Source organism: Seriola lalandi, unplaced genomic scaffold, assembly GCF_002814215.2.
Source record: "Seriola lalandi dorsalis isolate HSWRI2012SDOR001 ecotype SW California unplaced genomic scaffold, Sedor1 jcf7180002054835, whole genome shotgun sequence".
Lineage (NCBI taxonomy): Eukaryota > Metazoa > Chordata > Actinopteri > Carangiformes > Carangidae > Seriola > Seriola lalandi.
Window position 1 is genome coordinate 201,087 of NW_019525388.1, and position 22,070 is coordinate 223,156.

At 41.7% G+C, this 22,070-nt stretch overlaps 1 protein-coding gene across 4 annotated transcripts in view; it reads right to left on the reverse strand.

The window, feature by feature from the left end:
* The window catches only part of coro2ba (coronin, actin binding protein, 2Ba), a 44,921-nt gene that overhangs the window by 14,889 nt on the left and 7,962 nt on the right, over window positions 1-22,070 (reverse strand). For 2 of the 4 annotated variants that reach the window (XM_023426692.2, XM_087179400.1), the window contains one exon: window positions 1,586-1,786. In XM_023426692.2, coding sequence (XP_023282460.1) covers window positions 1,586-1,786 — 201 coding nt within the window. Of the gene's footprint in view, window positions 1-1,585; window positions 1,787-4,243; window positions 4,416-22,070 lie in introns of those variants that run through there. The other 2 variants (XM_023426694.2, XM_023426693.2) reach the window with 2 other exon arrangements.

The following is a 22,070-nucleotide window of genomic DNA, read 5'->3' on the forward strand; positions in this document are numbered from 1 at the left end:
CTATCTTCCTCAGTGAATCCTGTATGATTAAATAATACTACACCGTTAAATTATATTATAGGAGTTACAAATAAGCCCCCGCATCTGAATCCTGCCCCTAAGACTTTCTTCTCATTCTGTCTATGCAAGCAAACATGTATAAATGAACACTGTGCCAGCAAGTGTTACTTTCATTATGTGATGCTGTGCCACTCTCCTTCAAATTCAAAAGCTGTACACAAAGGAGATTCATAAACAAAGAGCGCTGCACGGTGCCTGCCTGCACTAAAAGGCACATCTCAGTGTAGGCAGACAAAATGAAAAAGACCCTCTCTTAAAGGAATTTATGAAAGGTTATATAAAGTGATGATGTGAGCCGTCTGCTGCTCCGTGTATAAAATGATAGAGGGTGGCAGCAGTGGACAGTGTGTGACTTCAGAGCTGCAGAGAATAATAAAAAAGACTGACATCATCGTAGCACTTCACACAAACTATCTAATTGCCTAAATTGGAGGGCACGCACGCACACACACACAGACACACACACAAACACACACACAGCCAGTAGTCTTTTTCCACAGGATGATGTACAGTAAAATGTAGCTGAGGTCTCCTGCTTCAGACAGCAGAGCTGCTCAGCCTACTGAATACTTCTTCTGCCTGATAACAGCTTGACTCGACCCCGCTCCGCAGCCAAGAGCTTTTCAAGTACCTTGGCAGAGTCGCTCTTAAACAGGCAAAGCACTTTATGGTTTCTCAGACCTGCGGTGTTATTTATAAAGTGGAGTGAGATGCAAAGTACTGTACATCATAATCTCTTGGAAGAATAACTCCAATATTTGTGCTGCTTTGCTGTTAATACAGCAACACGTAAAAAAGAACACAACAATGATCGGCATCTAATGGGAAACGTTTGTCTTGCCGACTGTACGAGCACCTCAGGTTCATTACAGGCACAACATTTAGAAACTATTCTACACTCTCCCCGTCAGACCCAGTATCACCAGCACAAACCAAATGTGAGCAAACAAGTTTAACAAGCCTCATCTTCCATAAACCAAACATCCGCAGTGTTGTATAATGAATAATTCAGCAAAAGCAATAAATCAGAATGTAGTTTCTCTGAACGTGAAGAGTGAGAAGAAACACATTCCCCTTTTCCTACAATGCGAAAAAGAATTTCACACTTTCCAACGCAACAGTGCTCTTTTGTGGTATTTACGGGCAGTACCACCATGTCTTTATGTGTTGGCAACACAACCCTGTCAGAACTTTGCCTTTAGATTCTGGCTTGAGGATTTAAGGCTGGCGTGCTTTGCACTAGCAGGTAGGGGCCTGTGCTTCATTTATGTGGAAACATCTCTCCAAGTTCAGTTTTTATTATGCTGTGAAATAGCTGAAACCACAGAAATTTATAAAAGCTGCAGGAAAAAAATGTAAAGTCATATTACACAGCGACGTCCTGCAGTAAAGACTTAGACTCACCGTGAGTGACTCAAGTTACGATCGTTAACTCGTTTACAGGGATGTACGGCAGACAAACAACCCCAGCAGCTGGTTGGCATAGCAACAAACAGCAAATCAAGAGTGTGACAGTGGCATTTACCTGGGATACAGGTATAACCATGAAAGAGCCCCCGCCGGCGCTCTCGGTGACGACTGCCACGAACTTGGAGTTGACGGCACAGAAGTGGTTGTCATGGACGTTCTTGGTGATGGGGACGCCGTCGTAGCAGTGCTCCCGGTTGGCCACTTTCCCGTAGACATTTCGAAACTTGGAGCTTCGGTAAGTCGGACGCCATGACATCTGAGAAGACAAACAAAATGTCGAGGATAAACATTTATACCTGATTTACTAAAGCACTGCCATCACTTTTTTTCTGATAAGCGATTGATCATTTAGTGAATACAATGTCCCAGAGCCGTCTGGGCATCTGGGCTGATGACGTCTTCATTTTGCTTGTTTTGACCAAAAACAGCCCAAAGATATTCAATTTACAATGATATAAAACAGCAAAGACTCACATTTTACAGGTTGAGACCAGTGGATGTTTTTTTTTGTATTATTTTCTTGATAAAATCATAAAACTTATTCAATTCAATTTTCTGTCATTTGATGAATTGGTTAATTGCTTCAGGACCTTTCTGTTAAACTTCTGTTTCAACACAGTTCTTATTAGTCTCCATCAACATGTCCTCCTTTAAAACCTACTCAGTGTGTAGTTTTACAAACCAAAATCTATAAAGGATAATGGCTTAAACGTGGATTCACCTTATTGAAACTAATGTCTCAGTGTGTAGACATTAATTGAGCAGCCAATTTGTCACTGTGTGCAGGTGGACTATAGAAAACACACCAGGATGAAACAGCCAAGCTAAACAAACAAATTACACTGCAAAGAAAAAATGATCTTGGTTCTTTAAGTATTCTGCAGGCGCTGGACATAATGTACTCAGAATAATGTTTGTTAAGAAAGAATCAGTGAAGTCTAATGGCACATTCTCATTTACCAAACCCACAGTTGCAGGGTGGGCTGCCCCATCTGTGCAGACATGATAACAGTCACACATGCAGTTGTGGGAAGTCGTCCAAACTGGTCATGGGAGTGAGACTTTTAAAGGGTGAAAATTGTTTTGACAGTATTTCTTGTTGCATCAGACCCAGTGATTAATGTGTGAAGAAGGAAAGCATTAGTAAAGATCCTTCCAAATAACACGAACAGAGACAAGACAACTGTATAAACCAGAGCGATTTATCTCCGACTAGCACAGCACATCACAGTGCGCCTGTTGTCTGTCGCTCAGTTTTAGTCCACAAGGATCCTGTGGAACAGAGAGGCAGCCATTGTTTGCAGCCACTACACACAACAAAAGAGAAGTGGTTATGTTTGACTCAAGACGCTCCTTTTGTCCGTCACTTCACCACAAGAATGCACTGACGGAGCGCTTCATTTTTGGCAGGAACTGGCTCCACTCTGCGTAATGACTGAAAGGTTGACTCAGTCGCAGGAAGTGGATGTCAAATGACCTTTGTCCCATAAGGAGAGAAGTTGTGGGAATTTCTCATGAATGAATACAGCGACACTTTAGGACATTTTCTGAAACCATATCTGTTAATGGGCACAGTGTCAGTGACACGATCTATGGAGACTATATCACTTCACTAAAGGAACTGGATGATTCTTGTCAGATCAGTAGCAGCAATGTCGGATGACATCAGGCAATCCTCTATTCAGCATTGTTCCTCGGATGTGGAGGGGAACTGGGGGGGTGGGGGGTGGGAGTGGTGTATGCATGCAAACAGAAACATCCCTTGACCATGCTGCAGCCATTGTCTTTCCCTGTCCTTTCTCGTCTCAAACCAGACTGGACAAATGTTAAAGTGTGGGTGATCTCTTTGGCCTCTCTTCAGCACGTAACATGAGGTAACTGTAGTGACCGTGCTGCAGTATTACAGTGCTGCTGCTCTACCAGAATATTAAACACATAGTGCAACACCAGGTTTTTTTTTTTTATCATGTGTGTGTGTATGTGTTTTTAAAATTTTACATATAGTTTATATGATGAGTTTAAAAAATATGATGCATTCATAATAGATGTAACTACTTGTGGTGGCGATTTTTCCACAATCAAACAAACAGATGTGATTCTACTGTGAGCTGGTCATATGAAGCATATAAACGATTCGCCCCCCATGCCATTCAAATCCCGATCTGCTCTGAAGCCATGTCTGTATGAGTGGCATAATGGCGGCTTGTTAAAGAATTAATGTAGAACAGAAGAGCGGCAGAAAGTGGCCTGAGGGAGGTTTAGAGGCGAGGGGAAAGAGGAGACTCGTCTGCTCTTTACAAGGATGCTCATTCATTGGTCAGTGGCGTATGGCACAGAGAGGATGTCTGTCAGTGTGTGTTTGTGTCTTTCTTATCTCATGAGTGTTTGCAGCAGAGGAACACGAACACACACACACACACACACACACACACACACACACAGAGTCAGTGAGCAGAAAAACATACAGAAAAACACTGACTTTGTATCGAGCAACAGAGATCACAAGACTCGTGTGTTATGAGTGTGATTCCCTCTGGTCTTCACAGTATGAGGCCTTCTCAACTTTACAGTTGTTTTTTTCCCCTTTTTTTTCATATTTTCACCATTTAAATGTTTATTTGCAAAGTTTGACCCTTTCATACTTTCTCTACATCACATATCTGAACAGCACTCTAATGTCCTCTTAGTCACCTTATTGAAAATGTCAGCTTACCTTACCAGCGTCCTCACAGTGACACTACGGTCACAGTGTTCCTGCGGCCTTCTCAGTTTGCAAACATCCACCCTCCTTTCTAAGCACGCCGCCAGGATCTCTGCTCTTCCTTCCTTCCTTTCCCTTCAAATCCAAGCAGGCGGCATGTGTGCGCTCTACCTCCTTCTCTCTCATGTTTTTTCCCCCCTCCCCTTTAAACTCTGTCTTCCCACCCTCTTCTCCTCCTACTAGTACTGATAGCTGGAGGTCTAACACCCCCCTCTCTCTCTCTCTCTCCCTCCCTCTTCCTGCTCTTACCATTCTCTCTCATCCTGCCACTCAGTCTGCCCTCTGTCTCCCTTTCTCTCTCTGTTTGTCTCTACCACAGTTCAAGCTCCAGCTCAGCAGAGTAGAAGCGTTAGATTAGTGGACCATTCATCCTCCTTCCTTTCCCACCCCCTGTTTGTTTAGAATCAGAAGGCTCTTCTGGTTGATTCCCAGCACCATCAGCAGTTTTTCACTCCTTCCATCCCTTTCCCCCTGTTTTAATCTCTTATCTCTACCTCAAACAGATCTGTCGCTGACTGACTGACTGACTGATCAGGTTAACCCATCGGTGAGCCGAATGGCGTGCAACTGAGTGCTGAAGTTGCACCTTCGGCTGGGGTTGGGGGTGTTGGAGTTTCCGCATCGCTCTTTAAGAATAATTTGGTGCGAACAAGCAGCATTGCCAACTTAGCCCCTTTGTCACCAGATCTACTGTCTTTTCAGATCCCCTTTAGCAACTTCTTTTCTTTTCTTTAATCACCTAGCGACTTTTTTGGACAAACGTTAGCTCTTTCACAGTAGAGAGTTGCCTGTATAACTCATTGAGTTTCAGGTCAGGCTCTCCCTCCGCAGGCATGCGTCTCTATGCTGACAACTGTTACCAACAATGTATGAACATGGCAAATTAATCTTGTAATTATGTAAAAGTTAGCTTAACATCCTGTGGTGTCAAAGTCTGCTTTAGCTATTTATATTATTGTAGTTATTATAACACTTAAGGGCCGAGTCTGATTCACATATTACAATTATTATGATAGCAGGGTCTGAAATGTGTCAACAAGGTGCAATCAAGATTTAAAATAGCTGAAGTTAATTTGAGCATCAGTGTTTGCTCGTATATATCTAAATGACTCCATTAGGACCAACGGTTACATTTTATAAATACACTGACTAAGCCTTCTTGACAGGGATATGTTTTTCCCATTCACAAAATAATTTTAGGAGCGCTTTAAATCCTACAAATATATTTTCATCCAATTGAAATTATATTAGAATGATATTTAAAGATTTATTGGAGATGGGGAAAACAGTAAACCCTTTCCTGTTCCTCTCTGACGAACCCTGAAGTCTCTGACAAACAGACGGCCCCTGGTCAAGTCAATACACTGAGGCAGGTGTTACAGTTAAAATTGCTTCCCCTGATGATTGTCTGTGTGTTTGAAATGTAGGTGGAGCCCTGCAGCTTCCATGTGAAGGGGGTTTGTCCAGGCCTCTCTTGGCTTGGTGTGTGTGTGTGTGTGTGTGTGTGTGTGTGTGTGTGTGTGTGTGTGTGTGTGTGTGTGCGTGCATGTGTGTGGGTGTGCGTGTGTGTGTGTGTAATGTGCCATCTTTCTTATTTGTTGTACATGTGTGTTCGTTTCCGTGTCTGTGTCTATGTCTGACCATAATTTGTCTGTCGTACCAGTATACATTTATGGCTGTAAGGCAGACCACTCCAGAGAGGAGTGTGTTTATTGAGTGTTTTTTTTGTTTTAACCTCTTGCCTCAAGACATTGCTGCTGCCTGGTGCTCACTCAGTCTTTTCTCTTTCCTTCTTTCTGTTTGAGCTTTTAACCCTCTTTCCAATTTCCTAAAAGCAGCATAATCTTTATCTCAGTTAAAGACAGTCACCAAAATATGAAACCAGCTGTCAAACTGCTACAAAAACAAAACAAAAAATCCACTTTCAAATTGGTCTTTTTGTTTTTTTCATAAGAATAGCAGCATTACTTGACTGTACTTTTCAGTCGCCCCAGCTGCAGTCAAACGTCCACTGTCTTCCTGAACTGTCAACGACAACACACGGACTCATTATGAGCCACAAAAGGCCTTTCAATCACCACCACTAATCAAATCAATGGGCAAAACTATTCCAATCAAGATTTTCTCAGTGTTGGTGCCAAATAAGGAAGTAGGACCATCTGAGCTCACATTCAATAGATACAAAAGGCAAATAATGTCTTGTCGCTCAGACATAGTGAAGCCCTGTCAAGCCACTATGTCATGTTCTGTCTTTTCCCCCCCGCTCTCCCTTGGCAGTGACACTGTACAGTCATTTATGACTTCCCATCTCTGCAAGGAGTAAATATCACAAAGAGAGAGACATCCTATTGGCTGCCTCTACAAAAAAACCTCTCTCGGCGTGAAGTGGGCACTCTATTCCTGACTCACACAGGAAGTGTCACAGCTTGGCTGGAAGTGCAGAAATATATTTTTCACACTGGTATAGAAATGTCTGATGGGACTGTTGTGGTTATAAAAGGCTTTTGTGTGCTGTGAAGTTGATGATTATTAGAATAAAGTATTTGCATTTTACTAGCTATCAGCTGACAGTCCACATCCTTGACCGCATGGCGGCTGAAAGCAATCTTATCAGCTATTTATAAAGAAATCTGTTCATCTATTAACAACAATGTAGTCTCCTCTTGAATGTAAATAAAAGAATATATAAATATGAAAAAAATAAAAGTGTATTTTTAATAAACATTTTTACAAGATCTAGCTCTGCTGAGTTTGCTTACAACCTACAGATGAAATGTATGTATTGTAAAGGGTTAAAATTAGGCAAATTAACTTTAGTCAATATAGACGGCCAAAGTGAAACCTCATTCAAAATCCCAATGGCATCTTTAATATCTTTAATTACTAGAAATTCAGCCTTGGAACTCAGCTTTTCTCAACAGTATGTTTGGATGATAGTTGCTGCCTTTTACAAAACACCATTTCCCATAATGCCCTTGACTTTCACTTGCTTCACAAAGGAGGCAAGTCCATGAGTGAGTTGAGGGGCCACCGTCAGATGTGTCTCATATCTGTAACAACAGCAGGACAGAAAGCAGCAAAAGCTGTAAAAAGTTTTTAGACAGCAGGATTAGGATGATATATGTACCGGAGCTGCTGCGATCGTAAACTGTTATGAAGCTGGAGCCGTAGCTTTTTTTTTTTTCTGTGCCATTAAAGTAATCATTGTTCAACTTTGTTAAAAATCACAAAACCTACTACTACAGCACTCTGGTTTGTTTTAGAATCAGTAAACCCAAGGAACATGCTACTGGAACAGATGTCATGACTTCAGCTCTCTTTAAGCAACCCTACAGTCTTAACTTCAAAAAAACTGAAACTAATCCATAATGTCTGATGCAGACAGGACATGCATGCAATGTTTGGTTAAAGCGTAACATACACAAAAAAGTAAACAAAAGACACGACCGACACTGCAGGCCACAGCAGCTGTCAGCAAGTGGCATATGGAATAAAATAAAAACAGAAGAGAATAGATTTAACACACCTGCTCCAGCAGCCCAGAGTGAATCAGTCCATCTGGCTTGTGCTCAGGTTTTCCAGATGGTCCAGTTCAGGAATGTTGGGATGGTAATCTTTTATGTGAAAGTGCATTAATTTCAATCAGTTGAAAAGCGAGGTCACAGGAGCTGTTGGATCTCACTCAGTCCCCGTTATCTTGTCCATTTGTGTCTACTGTATTATTTCTGGAGTTTCTCAAACAATTCAATATACACACAAGCTCAACAGAGAAATACTCAAGTGAAACAAATGACAGTAACGTGAACAGAGAGCCGGGTGGAGGGGGAAAAAACTTCCTATTATTCATGTCAGTCCTTACAACTATAAGCTCGTGTTCAACTGGCAGGTGGTGGGGGTGGAGGGGGCGCAAACCTACAGTAATCCCCTGCATTACAAAGCCTTCAAACTGGACATACACCCATATGATGTCTCCTCAAAAATCAGACTGATTCACTGCAGGTGCAGAATGGTGTGAAGGTGTTTCATTTAGTGATTCAACAGCTGTAGATTCAGCTTGTTGTTGACATGTGATGCATTTGTTGATCTGCACTTGAAGGTGACCTCAGCACTCTGTACATTATGTCGACCTGTCTGTCAGTAATTCAGTCATTCATGGTCCTCAGAGGAGGAATCCCACTGACTTTAATGACTTCCTGACTTTGACGTTTGTGGTTCAGAGTGAAATATTTGTTATAACTATCTGATGAATCGCCAGGAAACTTGCTTCAGACATTCAAGGTTCCTAGAGGATAAATTTTAATCCTCTTACTCACTTACACTAGTGCTCCTATGACCTGGACCAGGAGGTCAAAGTTTACACTTATTCAGTGAAATATATCAACATCTACTGGATGTATTGGCACCAAATTCTATAAAGACATCCATGGTTCCCAGATTAGTAGTATTACTGTATTTGAATGGCTTTCGATATCCTCTGACCTTTCCTCTTGGGCCACCTTGAGTTTGGTTTTTTTATTTAACGGAGGAATCGCCGTGATATTTGACAGTCACAGTCCCCTCAGGATGAACTGTAGTAACTTTAGAGAACTCAGCGTCAGCATCAAGTCAAATATTTCTTGTTCAGCACTTTGATTCATGACCCATTACCTGCAAAACTAATGACACTGAAAGTCATCAGTCTAAGCTGCTGTTTAGTGCTAATTAGCAAATATGAGCATGCTAACACGCTAAACTAAGATACTTGTGCATGGTAAAAAATTATACCTGCATGGTAGCGTTGCCATTGTGAGCTTGTTGCGATGTTAGCACTTAGCTCAAAGCACAACTGCAGTCTTACACAGACAGTAGCAGCCACTGCCTCAGCATGCAGTAGCTAGCTCAGTGGGGAAGAATACCAAAAGGCAGCAGGACAGTTTGTGGAAATATTGTTGAAACTCATGTGACATGATACAACAAAATAGGCACCTACTCATCAAATACCTTTGACCTTGGAACACAGTAACAGGACCATGAAACTCACTGAATCCATCTTTGTTAATACTTTAGTAAGAACAATGAAGAAATAAAATGCAGATAGAAGCTCGGGGAAATAGCAGCCGCTACTGCAGGAGCTGTGGCGTGTTCATGATGATAGGGTATTACTCAGTGATAATGACAGGAGATGCAGATGCTCAGCTAATGGCAGCTGTCAGGCCTTAAGCCAGCCCTATTAAGCAGCGATAATGGTGCAAAGAGCCCACTACTCAAGGACAGGAGACGCAGAAACCCCCGCTGAAGGGCACTTATCAAAGCACAAGAACATGGAGGAGTGGGTGTCCCGGAATCCATCCATCGTAATTGTAAAAGGAGTATTTTTGTCAGCCAGGTAATATAATTATGGGTATATACTGTAGCATTTCTGAGATATTCTGATGCTCACAAATACTATGATTATTTTTGTTCACCCATCTTTCTAACACACAAAATATTTCAAATTCAAACACAAATCAGAGACACATTTTTTCCTCTTCCATTTATAAGAGGTCAGTCGTCCAAGAACCTGAAGAAAAGTCTAAATTAATAATCTCCCCTGTGCTTGCTTCTGCTTTTCCCCGAGGAGTTTCTGCCACATGCTTTTTGGAGCATAATGATCTGGGCCCCACACCCCGAATGACGGGGGGGGGGGGTCCAGGGAAAAAGACAGAGAAACCGATGAAGACATATGAGGCACGGAGACAAAAGACAAATACAGATAAAGGGAGGCGGGCACTGCGTGAAAGAGAGGATGAGGGAGTCAAGGTGAAAGAGAAGATAAGAAAAGATAAGAAGAGGAAAGAGAGGAAAGACAGGGCAGGAGCAGACTGACACAGAATGATGAAATATTTAGAGAAACAAAGGGAAAAAGCAGACAGGGAGGAGGAGGAGCGGAGGCTTTTTCCTGACAGAGATTAACTCCCCTCTGTCAAACCACCTGCGTACTCCACTACACACACACACACACACACACACACACACACACACACACACACACACACACACAAACACACACACACACACTGAGACAACTGTCTGGAGATAAATATTGATATTTCCAGGATTTAGAACTGTCAACTGTACCATCAGAATTAACGATTAAAATATCAATGTCCAGGAAGAATTTAAGGGTTTATCATTTTATGATAAATATGATTTTATGATAATATCCTGACACCAACACCACTGAGCTGTCATGTACTGCATCCTCATACCGGTAGTTAAATAACTGTTATGTGTTGTGTATTGTTTTTCTATTCCTATATTAAATGTTACTTTTAATACAGTAATAAAATTTGATGTTAGTGCAGGTTGAAGAGACAACTTTAAAATTCTGTTCTTTACGTGGCGGACATCTGTTTCAGCAAAGCTAATACGATGATTGAAAGAGCTCACGAACTTTCACAGAAGCAACACTAAAGGAAGTTGATTTATGGAACAGTACACAAATCTCATCAGCTCTGAAATGCAACCACTCTGGCGGAGGTTCAAATTGAGAAAGGAAAATGGATCTGAGCCCAAAAACGCAGGGGCAAGAGACGAAGCTGCACTTTCATCAGAATATTGAAATCCATCACTGAAGTACGACCACAGAAAGAGCGCTGTGGAATGATTAATCAGCCGAGGAGTTATCCATTTCAGATCTGTTAAGATACTGCGTTTTCAAAACTTCAAGGTGATTGCTGAGGGGCACGTCGACCGGCAGGAGGTTGGCTCAATGGTCATTTGACCCAGACTGCCACGCTAACACTTTAGCCTAAAGTATGTGAAGAAACTGAGGATGGCTAGGCTGGGATATTTTAGGTGTGTTGCTTGGATCTGTGTGGTATAAATGAGTGTATTAACAAAGCAGAGTCACACTGTGAGATTACCACTGCATGCACATACATCTACAGTATCTCCTGAAGACGCACAGAGATGATCTTGGTGCCTACATTCCTCAAAGTTGAACCTTTAAGCAGGTTAATCAATGCAAAAAAACTCTGCAGCACAGGTGCATAATTAGCTTTTGTCACAGAAGACATTTTGACACGTCACAGTAGGAAAAGCTCAAGTGAGAATAATAAAATTAATGATGGTTTAATTACAGTTAACTGCTTTAGTTTCAGGGTCTTGTATTGTGCATGCTGACTTACTACCAGTCATGGCTTACTGGGACAATTAACTTGTGCTTTATGGCATGTCAAATGTCTGCTATGAAAAAGGCTGATGCATTGATAACACGTTTTAAAAAGAAACCCTAACCAGGAGCTACAGCACAGGAAGATTGAAAAGCCCTGGGCAGCCGCTAGTCACTCCATAAAAAGCATCAATCAGTCCATTTACTGGTTCAAACACTGAGTCATCTCTGAAATTTTAAATCATCTGATCTTTTCGCATACAAAGTATTTATTGCTCAGTTTTTCACAGGCCTGGTTAAAAGCTACTTGTTCATCCAAACTGGACGAGGCACAGAGCTTTGAAGCGCAGAACCACAGAGACTCAGTTTGCCAGGCGACCCTGCTCCACTATGTCAGCAACCAGATGGACCGAACACCCTTTTGGTATCTCTACCCTCTCAATCTATGTCTTGCTCTCTGGTTTCTCTCTCTCTCTCTCTCTCTCATGTCTTCTCACTATCTCTCTCTCTCTTATTCCATCTCTCTTCACAGGACTGGAGGGATGAAGAGCGTGAAAAAACAAACCTAGACAGAGAACGGGGCCAAGCCAAGTGCCAGACCATCTGCCTGGCCAAGGACTTCTCCATTCCAGACAGTGACTGTCTGAACCTTGGATTTGTGCTGCTCAAATACTGATCTTCCAATCATTTATGTGATATGCTTGGAAAGACATGGAAGACTACAGTAATTAATCCAAGAAGGAACAGAATCGGACAGGTCTAATATTCCACTTTCCAATGGGAAATAAATCAAAAGTTCATCGTCTTGTTGCCAAGAGAGACATTTACATAAAGCAAACAAAACTTTGTTTTAATATCTGACATATACTTTTATTAATAAGAGGATAATGTCATACAATGAATTTTAAATAATGACTTAGATGAAGTGAGAGCAACTGTAGAAATGGAATAAAAACAAAGCACCCTCGCTGGTCGTCCTTCGAGTTTCTTTAATCACAAAATATGAATGTGAAGTAAATGGGTGTATCTCTTTGAGGCCATGAATGTGCTTATCAAATGCTATAGGCAGTCACCTACCAAATTATGAGATACAATCAAGTGTTGACCATTTTGGCATAAGAATAGTCCTAGAGGGAATTTGTCCAGCGTTGAAAGGACACCATCCTCTGGGGACCGTGGATCAGTAAATTCCGTGGTCTGTCTGGTTTCTAGAGTTATTGTTTTTCTTGTATACAGGCAGACATTTTGGCCCAATGGTGGTGTTACACAAGATGTGAGGGAGTCATCAGAAACCTGAGGAATCATTGTGCAACCATGAATTTTTTATTTTTTTTTTACAGAAAATCTTTCCAGTTGTTGTTAAGATATGTTGCCGTGGACCAAAGTATCAGGGAGATGAACTGACTGACAGTAGGTGCAGATGCCGGATACCAGTGGTGAAAAGTTATTAGAGAGCCATTTGTCTGATGATCAGTTATACAGCACAATGAGATAACTAATGTCCTTGTACAGGAACCTCATTCTCATCAATTACACCAGGTCAGTACTCTGTAAGCTCTCTACGGTTACTTACAGTTTAATGGACTAGTCGATTCACATTGAAGGAGGCTCCATGGAGTAACTACAGGTTCGATGAAGTCTATGAAAAAGCGACGTACTGTGTGTATTCGCACTCATTATAAATCAGTTTCATCATTTGGACAAGGTGAGTCGCGGTTCGCTGATGCTGCAGGACAAAGCGGATTAATGAGTAGTCAGAGGACGGCAGGAATAAAAATGTAGTAAAACTAAAGAGAGCGCGACAAGATACAGCTTCTTCATGATGTTATTGAGAGGGATTCATGGGAAATATTTTCTTGAGTCTTCATCAGAAATGACAGATCACAGTCTATTATCATAGGCAGCAAAAGAGAGAAGATCCAATCTGTGAGAGACAAACAGATTGCAGCAATTCTGGCACCTCTGCCAGCTGTAAAGTGGGGGGCAGGGGAACTCCAGATGTTCCTGTTTATTCAGGGCAGAGGGTTGTGAAGAGAGACTCCTAATGGGGTTTTTCTACTGAAGTAAGCAGGTTGAACCACGACTGCAGTAAAGGCCTGGAGTCATTTCCACAGTCATAATAAGCAGCGATGGAAAACAAGCCGGTGTACTGTTGAACATCAGACAGGTGAAATGAAGGAAAGGATGGTGCTCTTCACCTCTCTGTCCCAGGGTTTCTAACACTCACACACACACACACACACACACACACACACACACACACACACACTCCCGGCATGCACAGCGGTGCTTAAAAACTACCGTCTGAGGAACCGTATGCACTCAATCATTTCTCCAGTGTCTCTGCAATATCATCTTCCTCCCAGCTCTATGTTGAAAGCGCACACACACACACACACACACACACACACTCACACACACATAGAAAGAGAAACAGGCAGCAGTAATCATCTTTACATCCGTGTGAGAGCCACATTCTGAACGACAGTATTCCCATATGTGGGTGAAAGTTAATGTGTTGTGAATTTGACCTATTTCAGAGGAGCCACGCGGTTGATCACCGAGGGAAAACTAACCACAGGACTACAGTATTAATGCTGCTCATTCTACGTACAGACGCCTCCATGTGCTTATTGAAATGTTGTTGAAGACAATATATTATAAAGTTTATATAAGAAAACGCCACTCGCGTGTCAGGACAGTGTGTGGCTTGCTATCAGTATATCGGATATCTATTATATGGTCACTCATGCACCTCTTTCCAGTCTGTTGCATTGATCTGTTTATTGCCAGCCTGTCAATTGGACTTCTACAGAGCAGAGCCTATGTGTCCCAGTTTAAGATCCAATTGTAAAACACAGACCTCATTTCATTATTCTCCACAGAGACACATTTAATTCTGGATGTTATCATATTCCATAAGGGATTTTTTATTGGCACCGTCTACTCCCTGCTGATCTGCTCACTTCCCGAGTCATACTTAGGCTTATTGTATTATCTACATCATCCTTGTTTCTATGTATCCCACTTTTGTGTGTGTGTGTGTGTGTGTGTGTGTGTGTGTGTATTACAGTGCTTTGAATGGATTAGATGGTAATCTTATCAAACAGATCAAGTCAACCCTGATCTGTTATGCTACGTTTTATATGTTCCATCAACTAGTCAGGTTGTTCTTTTATATAAGAGTTCACTCAGGGGGCGTCGTGTAGCGTAGTGGTCTAAGCAGGCGCCCCATGTGAAGAGGCTACAGTCCTCGCTGCAGTCGGCCCCGGTTCGAATCCCGCATCGGATGGCCTTTCGCTGCATGTCATTCCCCCTCTCTCTGCCTCCCTGTTTCCTGTCACTCTCCACTATACTGTCCATTAAAGGCATAAAAAAAAGCCCAAAAAATATATACTTTAAGAGTTCACTCAGCTGCCAGTTTATTAGGTGCAACTACTCAAAACTAATTCACACTAAATACAACAGTCCTGCAATAAACCCTGCCTTCATGAAAATGAAAAAAGCTCAGTTTGTGTTGAAACAGTTTTAGGAAGCTGCAGTCTGTGGTGCTGCTGAACTGCATTACCTTAGACACACAGATGTTTCTATTATTTTGTATAAGCTATTTATAGGATTTATCGCACAACTGAGTTTTCGGGAGATGTACCTAATGAACTGGCAACTGAATGTATTTTCCTGTGATACTCAAAATAATGAATTTGCAGTGGTTTTCTATATGCTACACTGTAGGTACGTTTTCCAAATACTGACTCAAAATTTCCATGGATGTTTGGCCCCAAGAAAACTTAAGGGGTAAAGTTAATTTCAATAGAATTCCCTTCTTATTATTCACAACACTGGCTTGGGAAAAATGTAAGGAATGTAACTAGGATGTGTGTGCTCTTTTTACATTTGAATTATATCAAACAGGCAAACCAAATAAGCTTTTTTTCCCTCAGAGTTTCATTTGGACAAATCAAAATTAAACAATGTACATATACAAATACATGACAAATACATAAAACTCATGTAGTCTGTAGTGCAAAGCTTCTTATCTACACGGACTGGATCAGTAGCCGCACACAACAGTCACTGACTGAGGTTGAAATGTCCAATCAGACCACATCAATGCATGAATCAAATACATATCTAACAAAAAATAGTCTGCATGTAGTATTCAAGTCACTCTGTTCTTCACACTACCTCACACTTTATATACTTTATACTTTATATACTGCTCGTCTTTCGTGCAATCTATATATATTGTGTATTGTCTGTACGTACCATGTACACTGTCTACATTGGCATTAGGGATGTCAGCCGGTATCTGCTGCTACATAATGCTCACAAAGGCTAACTTTAGCTTGTTTAGGCTAATATAGTGACAGTTCATACAACATTAGTACGCTACTAATCTGTTCACTGCTCGTCTGTCAAGTGTGTGTGTTTTAGTTTTTTGCTGTGGTATTGAATTTGGTATCGAGAAAGTTTGTTCACACCCTGATTCTGATTATTAGACCTACAGTTAATTACTTACTATACTGCACAACTTAAAACCAAAGCAAGGATTTTGACATTTCAGCAAGCAAAAATACCGGATTCTACACAGGTTCCAAAAAAAAAAAAAATCCCAAAGCAAAAACAACCAAACAGGACAACTAATAACTGTCAAGTTGGGAAAACTAATTTAAACCCCAGGCAGGCCCTGGCCACGGTTTAGCTAGCCAAGTTAGGAAGCCTCATTGATCATTCTGTGCAGAATTCAAGTAACTGTAGCTGGTGAGTCTTAACAACACAGAAGCACAGGAGAACTTGCTCTTTCTGTTTTGTTTCCACTGATTGACATTGTTATCTGTGGTATTTACAGTATGAATTTACTAATCAAGGGAAGCTTCACCCTGAAAACTCACTGTATTTCTCTGGAGGAGTATGAAACGAAGGTGGGGGTGCAGTCAGAAATATTAACAGACTTAAAGAAAAGCTTAAAGCCTCAAATCCTATCTTCCCATGACACGAGGACCTTCTTTAATTTTGCAAGCCTTTCTTCGCCGCCACCCTCAGCACCTTTCAATTCAAAACCACAACTGCTCTTTTCCCCCTGACGCTGTAGAATAATGTCTTTTAGCCTTTATTACCCTTCACAGCTCCTATTCTTCACTGTCAGCAGCAGTGCCGGGCTGAGGTCCTTATCTGGTGCAGTTTGTATAATACCTCCGAACTAAAACCAGGAAAACCAGACTGAAATAAGTGAAAGATGTTCCAAGTAGCTGTAGGCCTCCTACATCCATACAGACATCCTACAGTTGTTTTGCATCTGTTTTTACTGATTTTGCATCTGTTGTGGTTGTTTAACATCTCTTTTTACTCGTGTTGTGTCTCCTTGTGGTCATTTTGAAGTCGTTTGATTTAATTTTATATAAGAAGGGGTTAGGTTTAGGGCTGACAGTCATTTCATACAGAGGCTCTGTTCCTGGGACATCGTGACCCTTTGGGCCCGCGGGCCTGTGTCCAGTAGGCCCATTCCATAATCCATCCATGTTGCGTCAAACATCTTGTGGAGAAAAAAGGATAATTTCTTAAAAAGGTTAAACACATGATCTGTGCACAAATAGGACAAAATACAAAAGGAGTCATGGTTACAGCAATTAATTTGGTTTTGCGCCATGCTAACAGCAGCAAGCTTTACAAGCTATTACAGCTGACATGTTACTAAACAACTCCATGCTTACACATCCAGTCGAATGTGAGTCCTGTGGTGTTTCATCTCCAGTTTGGTCAGAAAACAACATATCTGAGTCTCTTTAGCTTTTCTTCACCAGCCACACGTCAAGCAAAAGCAATGAGGTCAAAGACGCAAGGAGCTCAGGGTGTCAGTTCCCAGTGGGGATTACATTCCCCTTTTTTATTTTGAAGGTTCTCTTTAGAAACTATGAATACAACCTTTGCTAAACTTTAACTTTCTTTTAGTTGCATATCAACAAATCTAAATATCCACATTAACAAAAAAGCTTTATTATATGCCATTTTTATTAAGTTTTGTTGTGGAGGACAGCATTGAAACAGAGAGGGAGACCCTGCACACTTCAACTTGAATTCCCCGAAGGTTTTATCAGCAATGTTTCGATTCGAGCTAAATCTTGATCCGGTCTGTGTGTGTCTTCCTCACCCTCCCTTTTGACATGTGTCTTACTGTCCTTCTTCCCATGAGCCATCTACATAAATAAATGACCATGCACATCAGGAAAGACCCAGCAAACCCTCTCAGCTGCAGTCAGCAGCCACGGTGGAGAAGCGAGGGGCAGGAATGCAGACACAGCTGGCTCTCAGCTGGTGAATCCGTCCAGTAAACAATAACACGCAGAGAAAATGCAAACAGTAGGTCTACTTACAATAATGTGTTTCCTGAGGAATGGGCTTTCTTGTCCTTATATCAAAAAGTGTCTTTGTTTGAAAAATCCAACACTAGATTATGAAAGTATCTGCTTAAAGTTTTGTTTAAACTTTGAACTAATTTAGAACGAAGGCTGAGGCAGATTTTAATCAAAGCAGAGACAGGAATGTGCAGGTGCAAGACAATGCCCCTGGAAAAATTGCCTGTATTCATATAGCCATAAGAGAAATGTATTAAAAGTGCTATGGTGAATAATAATCACAAACGTTAATAATTCCACAAGAGGCAGAGAACGTGGTTCCTAACTGGAAGTGGTATGAATTCTCATGTCCAATCATTTCTAAAGCCTCTTTGTTTCTCGCCTCTGTTGTTGGACTGCTCCTTTTTAGACAGCCGGGCATACCCACTGCGTTACCATAGTGACGGCAATGGAAATCCAGACAGCTGGAATTAATAACAAATTCTCCAAACATAAGGACCGATTGACATTTATACTGACGTTTCTCAGCAGTGTAAAAAATATCTGGCAGTCACTCACAAAGGAGGAATCAGAGCTCTGGTCCTGGTGAGTCACGTCGCTGATCACACAAAAGGTTAGAGTATAAAGTACTTTTTAATATCATATAATTAGAGACATATAGAATGGTTGTTTTAAAGATTACTCTACTACGCTAATCTATAATTCATCTCCATCATGTCTTTTTTGGAACGGCTTCTAACTGCGCTGTGTGAGGAGGGTGTAGACAGTCCAGTGGTCTGTAAGAAGTTTCTTTGCGCCCACCAGCTCGCCTGAGGGGCGTATCGCTCTGTTAACGGTGTCCGCCTCAGGCTCCATTCCCTGCGCAGGTCACTCATAACCAACCACTAGGAATCACTAACGCAGCACACTCTTTCCCACAGTAATGTTCCCAAGTCTGACGGATCTCTGAGCTGAACTCAGGTTTCTCCACCACCAGCACCAGCACCACCATCACCACTCGGCACCTGATCTCTCCAAACATCAACTGAACTCAAACCAGCGTCGATTATAAACCCGACTGCTTTTGACACACTCGGCTAACAAACTGCTGACACATGCACCAGGGTTTATCTGTGGCTTGGAGCTGACGTTTTACTCTATACTGTGGCCTTTATAAGAGGCTTATGTATTTACGGTTTATGTGACCTCCTCATGGGCTCATCAGTTTGGTCAGAACAACGAACCACCATGACTAACTACCTGTAAAATTCATTTGGATACCTTTTTTACATGGTTATTATAGATATGTTCAATATAAAAGACAGGGAACAGTAGAGACATGAGGTAGGAAACAAAGCACATGAGGGATGGAAAGGAAGTATTTTGTGCCATAGAGAAAAATATCTATATTTATGCTTCTATCAGTGCCCATAGGCGAAACACAGAGCTGGATTTGACCCCAATGATCTCCAATGCTGATGTCTGTGTGTGTGTGTGTTCATGTGTGTGAGAGAGAGAGATAGAGAGCGTGTGTGGGTGGTAATATCATCCTTCATGGATGTGCTCTCACTCGTTGCCACACGGCTCACTTATGTTCAGTCGGCTCCGTCCCATTCAGTGTAGAGCAGGTCTACCTGCAGTATAATACACACAGAGATAAGCTCATAACATGCTCAAATGTGCTATGCATCATGTCTCAACTAGAGTTTCCCCCGGCATGAACGACATCACAGTACATCACACCTGACACCACCACACCACGTGATAGAACGCACCTCAAATGCGAGTTGACACTGCACAAGCAGGCGAGAAATGAAGACACAACCCACTGCACAGCCCTGCTATTGTCAGCCTCATGCTTGGGAATGTGATGTGGGATAAAATTACGCAAAGTAGAATCCATGACATTTCGTCAAGCCTCCCAACCAGACAGCTACTGTTTCAGTCGCCCATGACGCTCACTGCAGCGGCCTGGACGACATGTACCGATCACTGCAGCTTCACCAGTGCAACTGCAGCAGAAAAGTACGAGTGGGTTCTTTTCTCTGTGACTCTGTTCACTAAACAGGAAGAGCTGGGTAAACAGCTGTTAATGAGTCATTTCACTCGGCCATTTTTCCTATCGGTTAATTTCAGACATCTGGGGTCACGGCAACATCACCACACCGATGGAAAAAGAAACACAAATAGTTCGGCAATCAAACAGGTTGTCGGAAAAAAAACTGGCATTTCCAGGTACCAGTTTATTTGGTGCTGAACACCTGAGATCCCAGAATTCCCTAATTACACGAGAAAACAACATGTCGGGCAAATTTACAGCAACTACAGCAGGCAATCACGCGCGCTGCTTTGGCAGACTTCTTAATAGTGATGTTAATGTTATAGAAATGACTTCGGTGAATACAAAGTGATCATACACCCAGTTGCGAGTTCATTATAGGAACAGCTGGCTAAAACTGATGCAGGCTAATACAACAGTCCTGCAGTAAATCCTCCGTTCATGGAAGCGATAATGTTCAGTTCTAGTCGAAACTGTTTAAGAGAGGCGTTAAATCTACTTTATGATGATTTTGGAGGATGTAGTTTGTGGTGCTGCCGAATTGTATTGCAGAACTGAGAGGTGTTTGAAGAGAAGAATATTCAGTTGCTGTTATTTATTTCTACTGGGCATTCTGATATAAATAACCTAATAATAATCCTTACAGCTGCTGCAAGCCTTTCAGTCTGTTTCAATGTGCCAAAGAGAGTGTCACTATAACTCTGCTGGAATGGCCAAGGGAATCTTAGACGCCTCTAAATGAGAGATGGAGATGGAAGACAACAGAGAGAAAAAGAGAAAGAAAGGAGATATTTGCAGTTTTGATGGTACAACACAGAATGAAAGCCAAAACAGACAGTTACGAGAGGAGACGAGACAAATCGGGGATTTCATAATTACATGTATAACATTAGAGTGAATGAGAGGATGGAAAGAAAGGATAGAGGGACAAGGAATGAGTATTGCTCAGAGGGAAAGAAGACAGTGTTTGAATCTGTCTTGGAGAGAGATCAACTCAACAAGTCATGTCAGCTGAAGAGTCTCCGTTTCTTCATACATGAAAAAAAACAAATGATGGGAAGTAAATAAAAGTTCTTGAAGAAACCGAAGCTTCTCTGATATTAAGTCATTATCTAAACCTTCCTCAGGTTTAGTGTTGAACATCAGACTACGAGCAATTTACAAGGAAGGAAATACTTTTTTGTTGTTGTTAAAATCTCTTACACACAACCGTACACACATGCACATACAGAGTGAAACACCAAGCTGTCTCAATGCACTTATTGCCTTGTCCCCAGGCTCACAAACAGGAAGCACATCCTATGTCCTGATTCTATACACACACACACACACACACAAACACACTCTCACACACACACACACACACACACACACACACACACACACACACAGACACACACACACTCCAGGAGATGTGCACCTAATCTCAGCTGGAGGGGAAAGGGGATGCTGGTAATGGTCACTCTCTCCTGTGTCTTTATTTCCGCTGGAGGATGTTCACAAATAAATTTTGAACTCCGACTCCAACAAAAAGCCACAACAAAGCTTTTCCCCTGTGCAATTCTTTCGCAATGAATTCAGCGTCATACTTTTGTGCCGTGGTGAGAAAGCCACCTACTGTATGCGAGAGCGTCCTGTGAGAGTCTGGATTGTGTGAATGCATTTGCAGCGGAGGAATGATTTATGCAGTGACACACAAGGAGAGAGAAGAGTTTCCCAACTCTTCTGGACAAAGACTTCAGGCTTTTCACACAAATTTGAAAAGTACAGTTTTTACAGACAGTCACACACACACACACACACACACACACACACACACACAGTGATCAGGGTAAGGAAGCTTTCTGACAGGCAATGAGCTCATGAGATCTGAATGTCTTCCTGTGGTGAATGCTTTTCTGTGGCTTTCTTACAACTATTCCCCCTTTTTTTCCTTCTTCTTCTTCTTCTTTTTTTCTCACACTTTTAGTCTGTCCCCCTCCTCACACACAAACAACTTTCTCTCCCTGTGTTAATTCTTCTATATGTTCTATTTAGAGTGAATATAAGAAAACAAACAAAAAAAGCTTAATTCTGGATTTAGTATTCTTAATCTGCTGAGCGATTGCGTATTTTTCCTACTCCAGCAATAGCAGGTTTTGTGTTGCTAGGTTAGCGATTTAGCTCTCAGTTTAATGTGTCAATCTGTGGGTTGGTTACTGTGTGTGTGTGTGTGTGTGTGTGTGTGTGTGTGTGTGTGTGTGTGAGAGAGAGAGA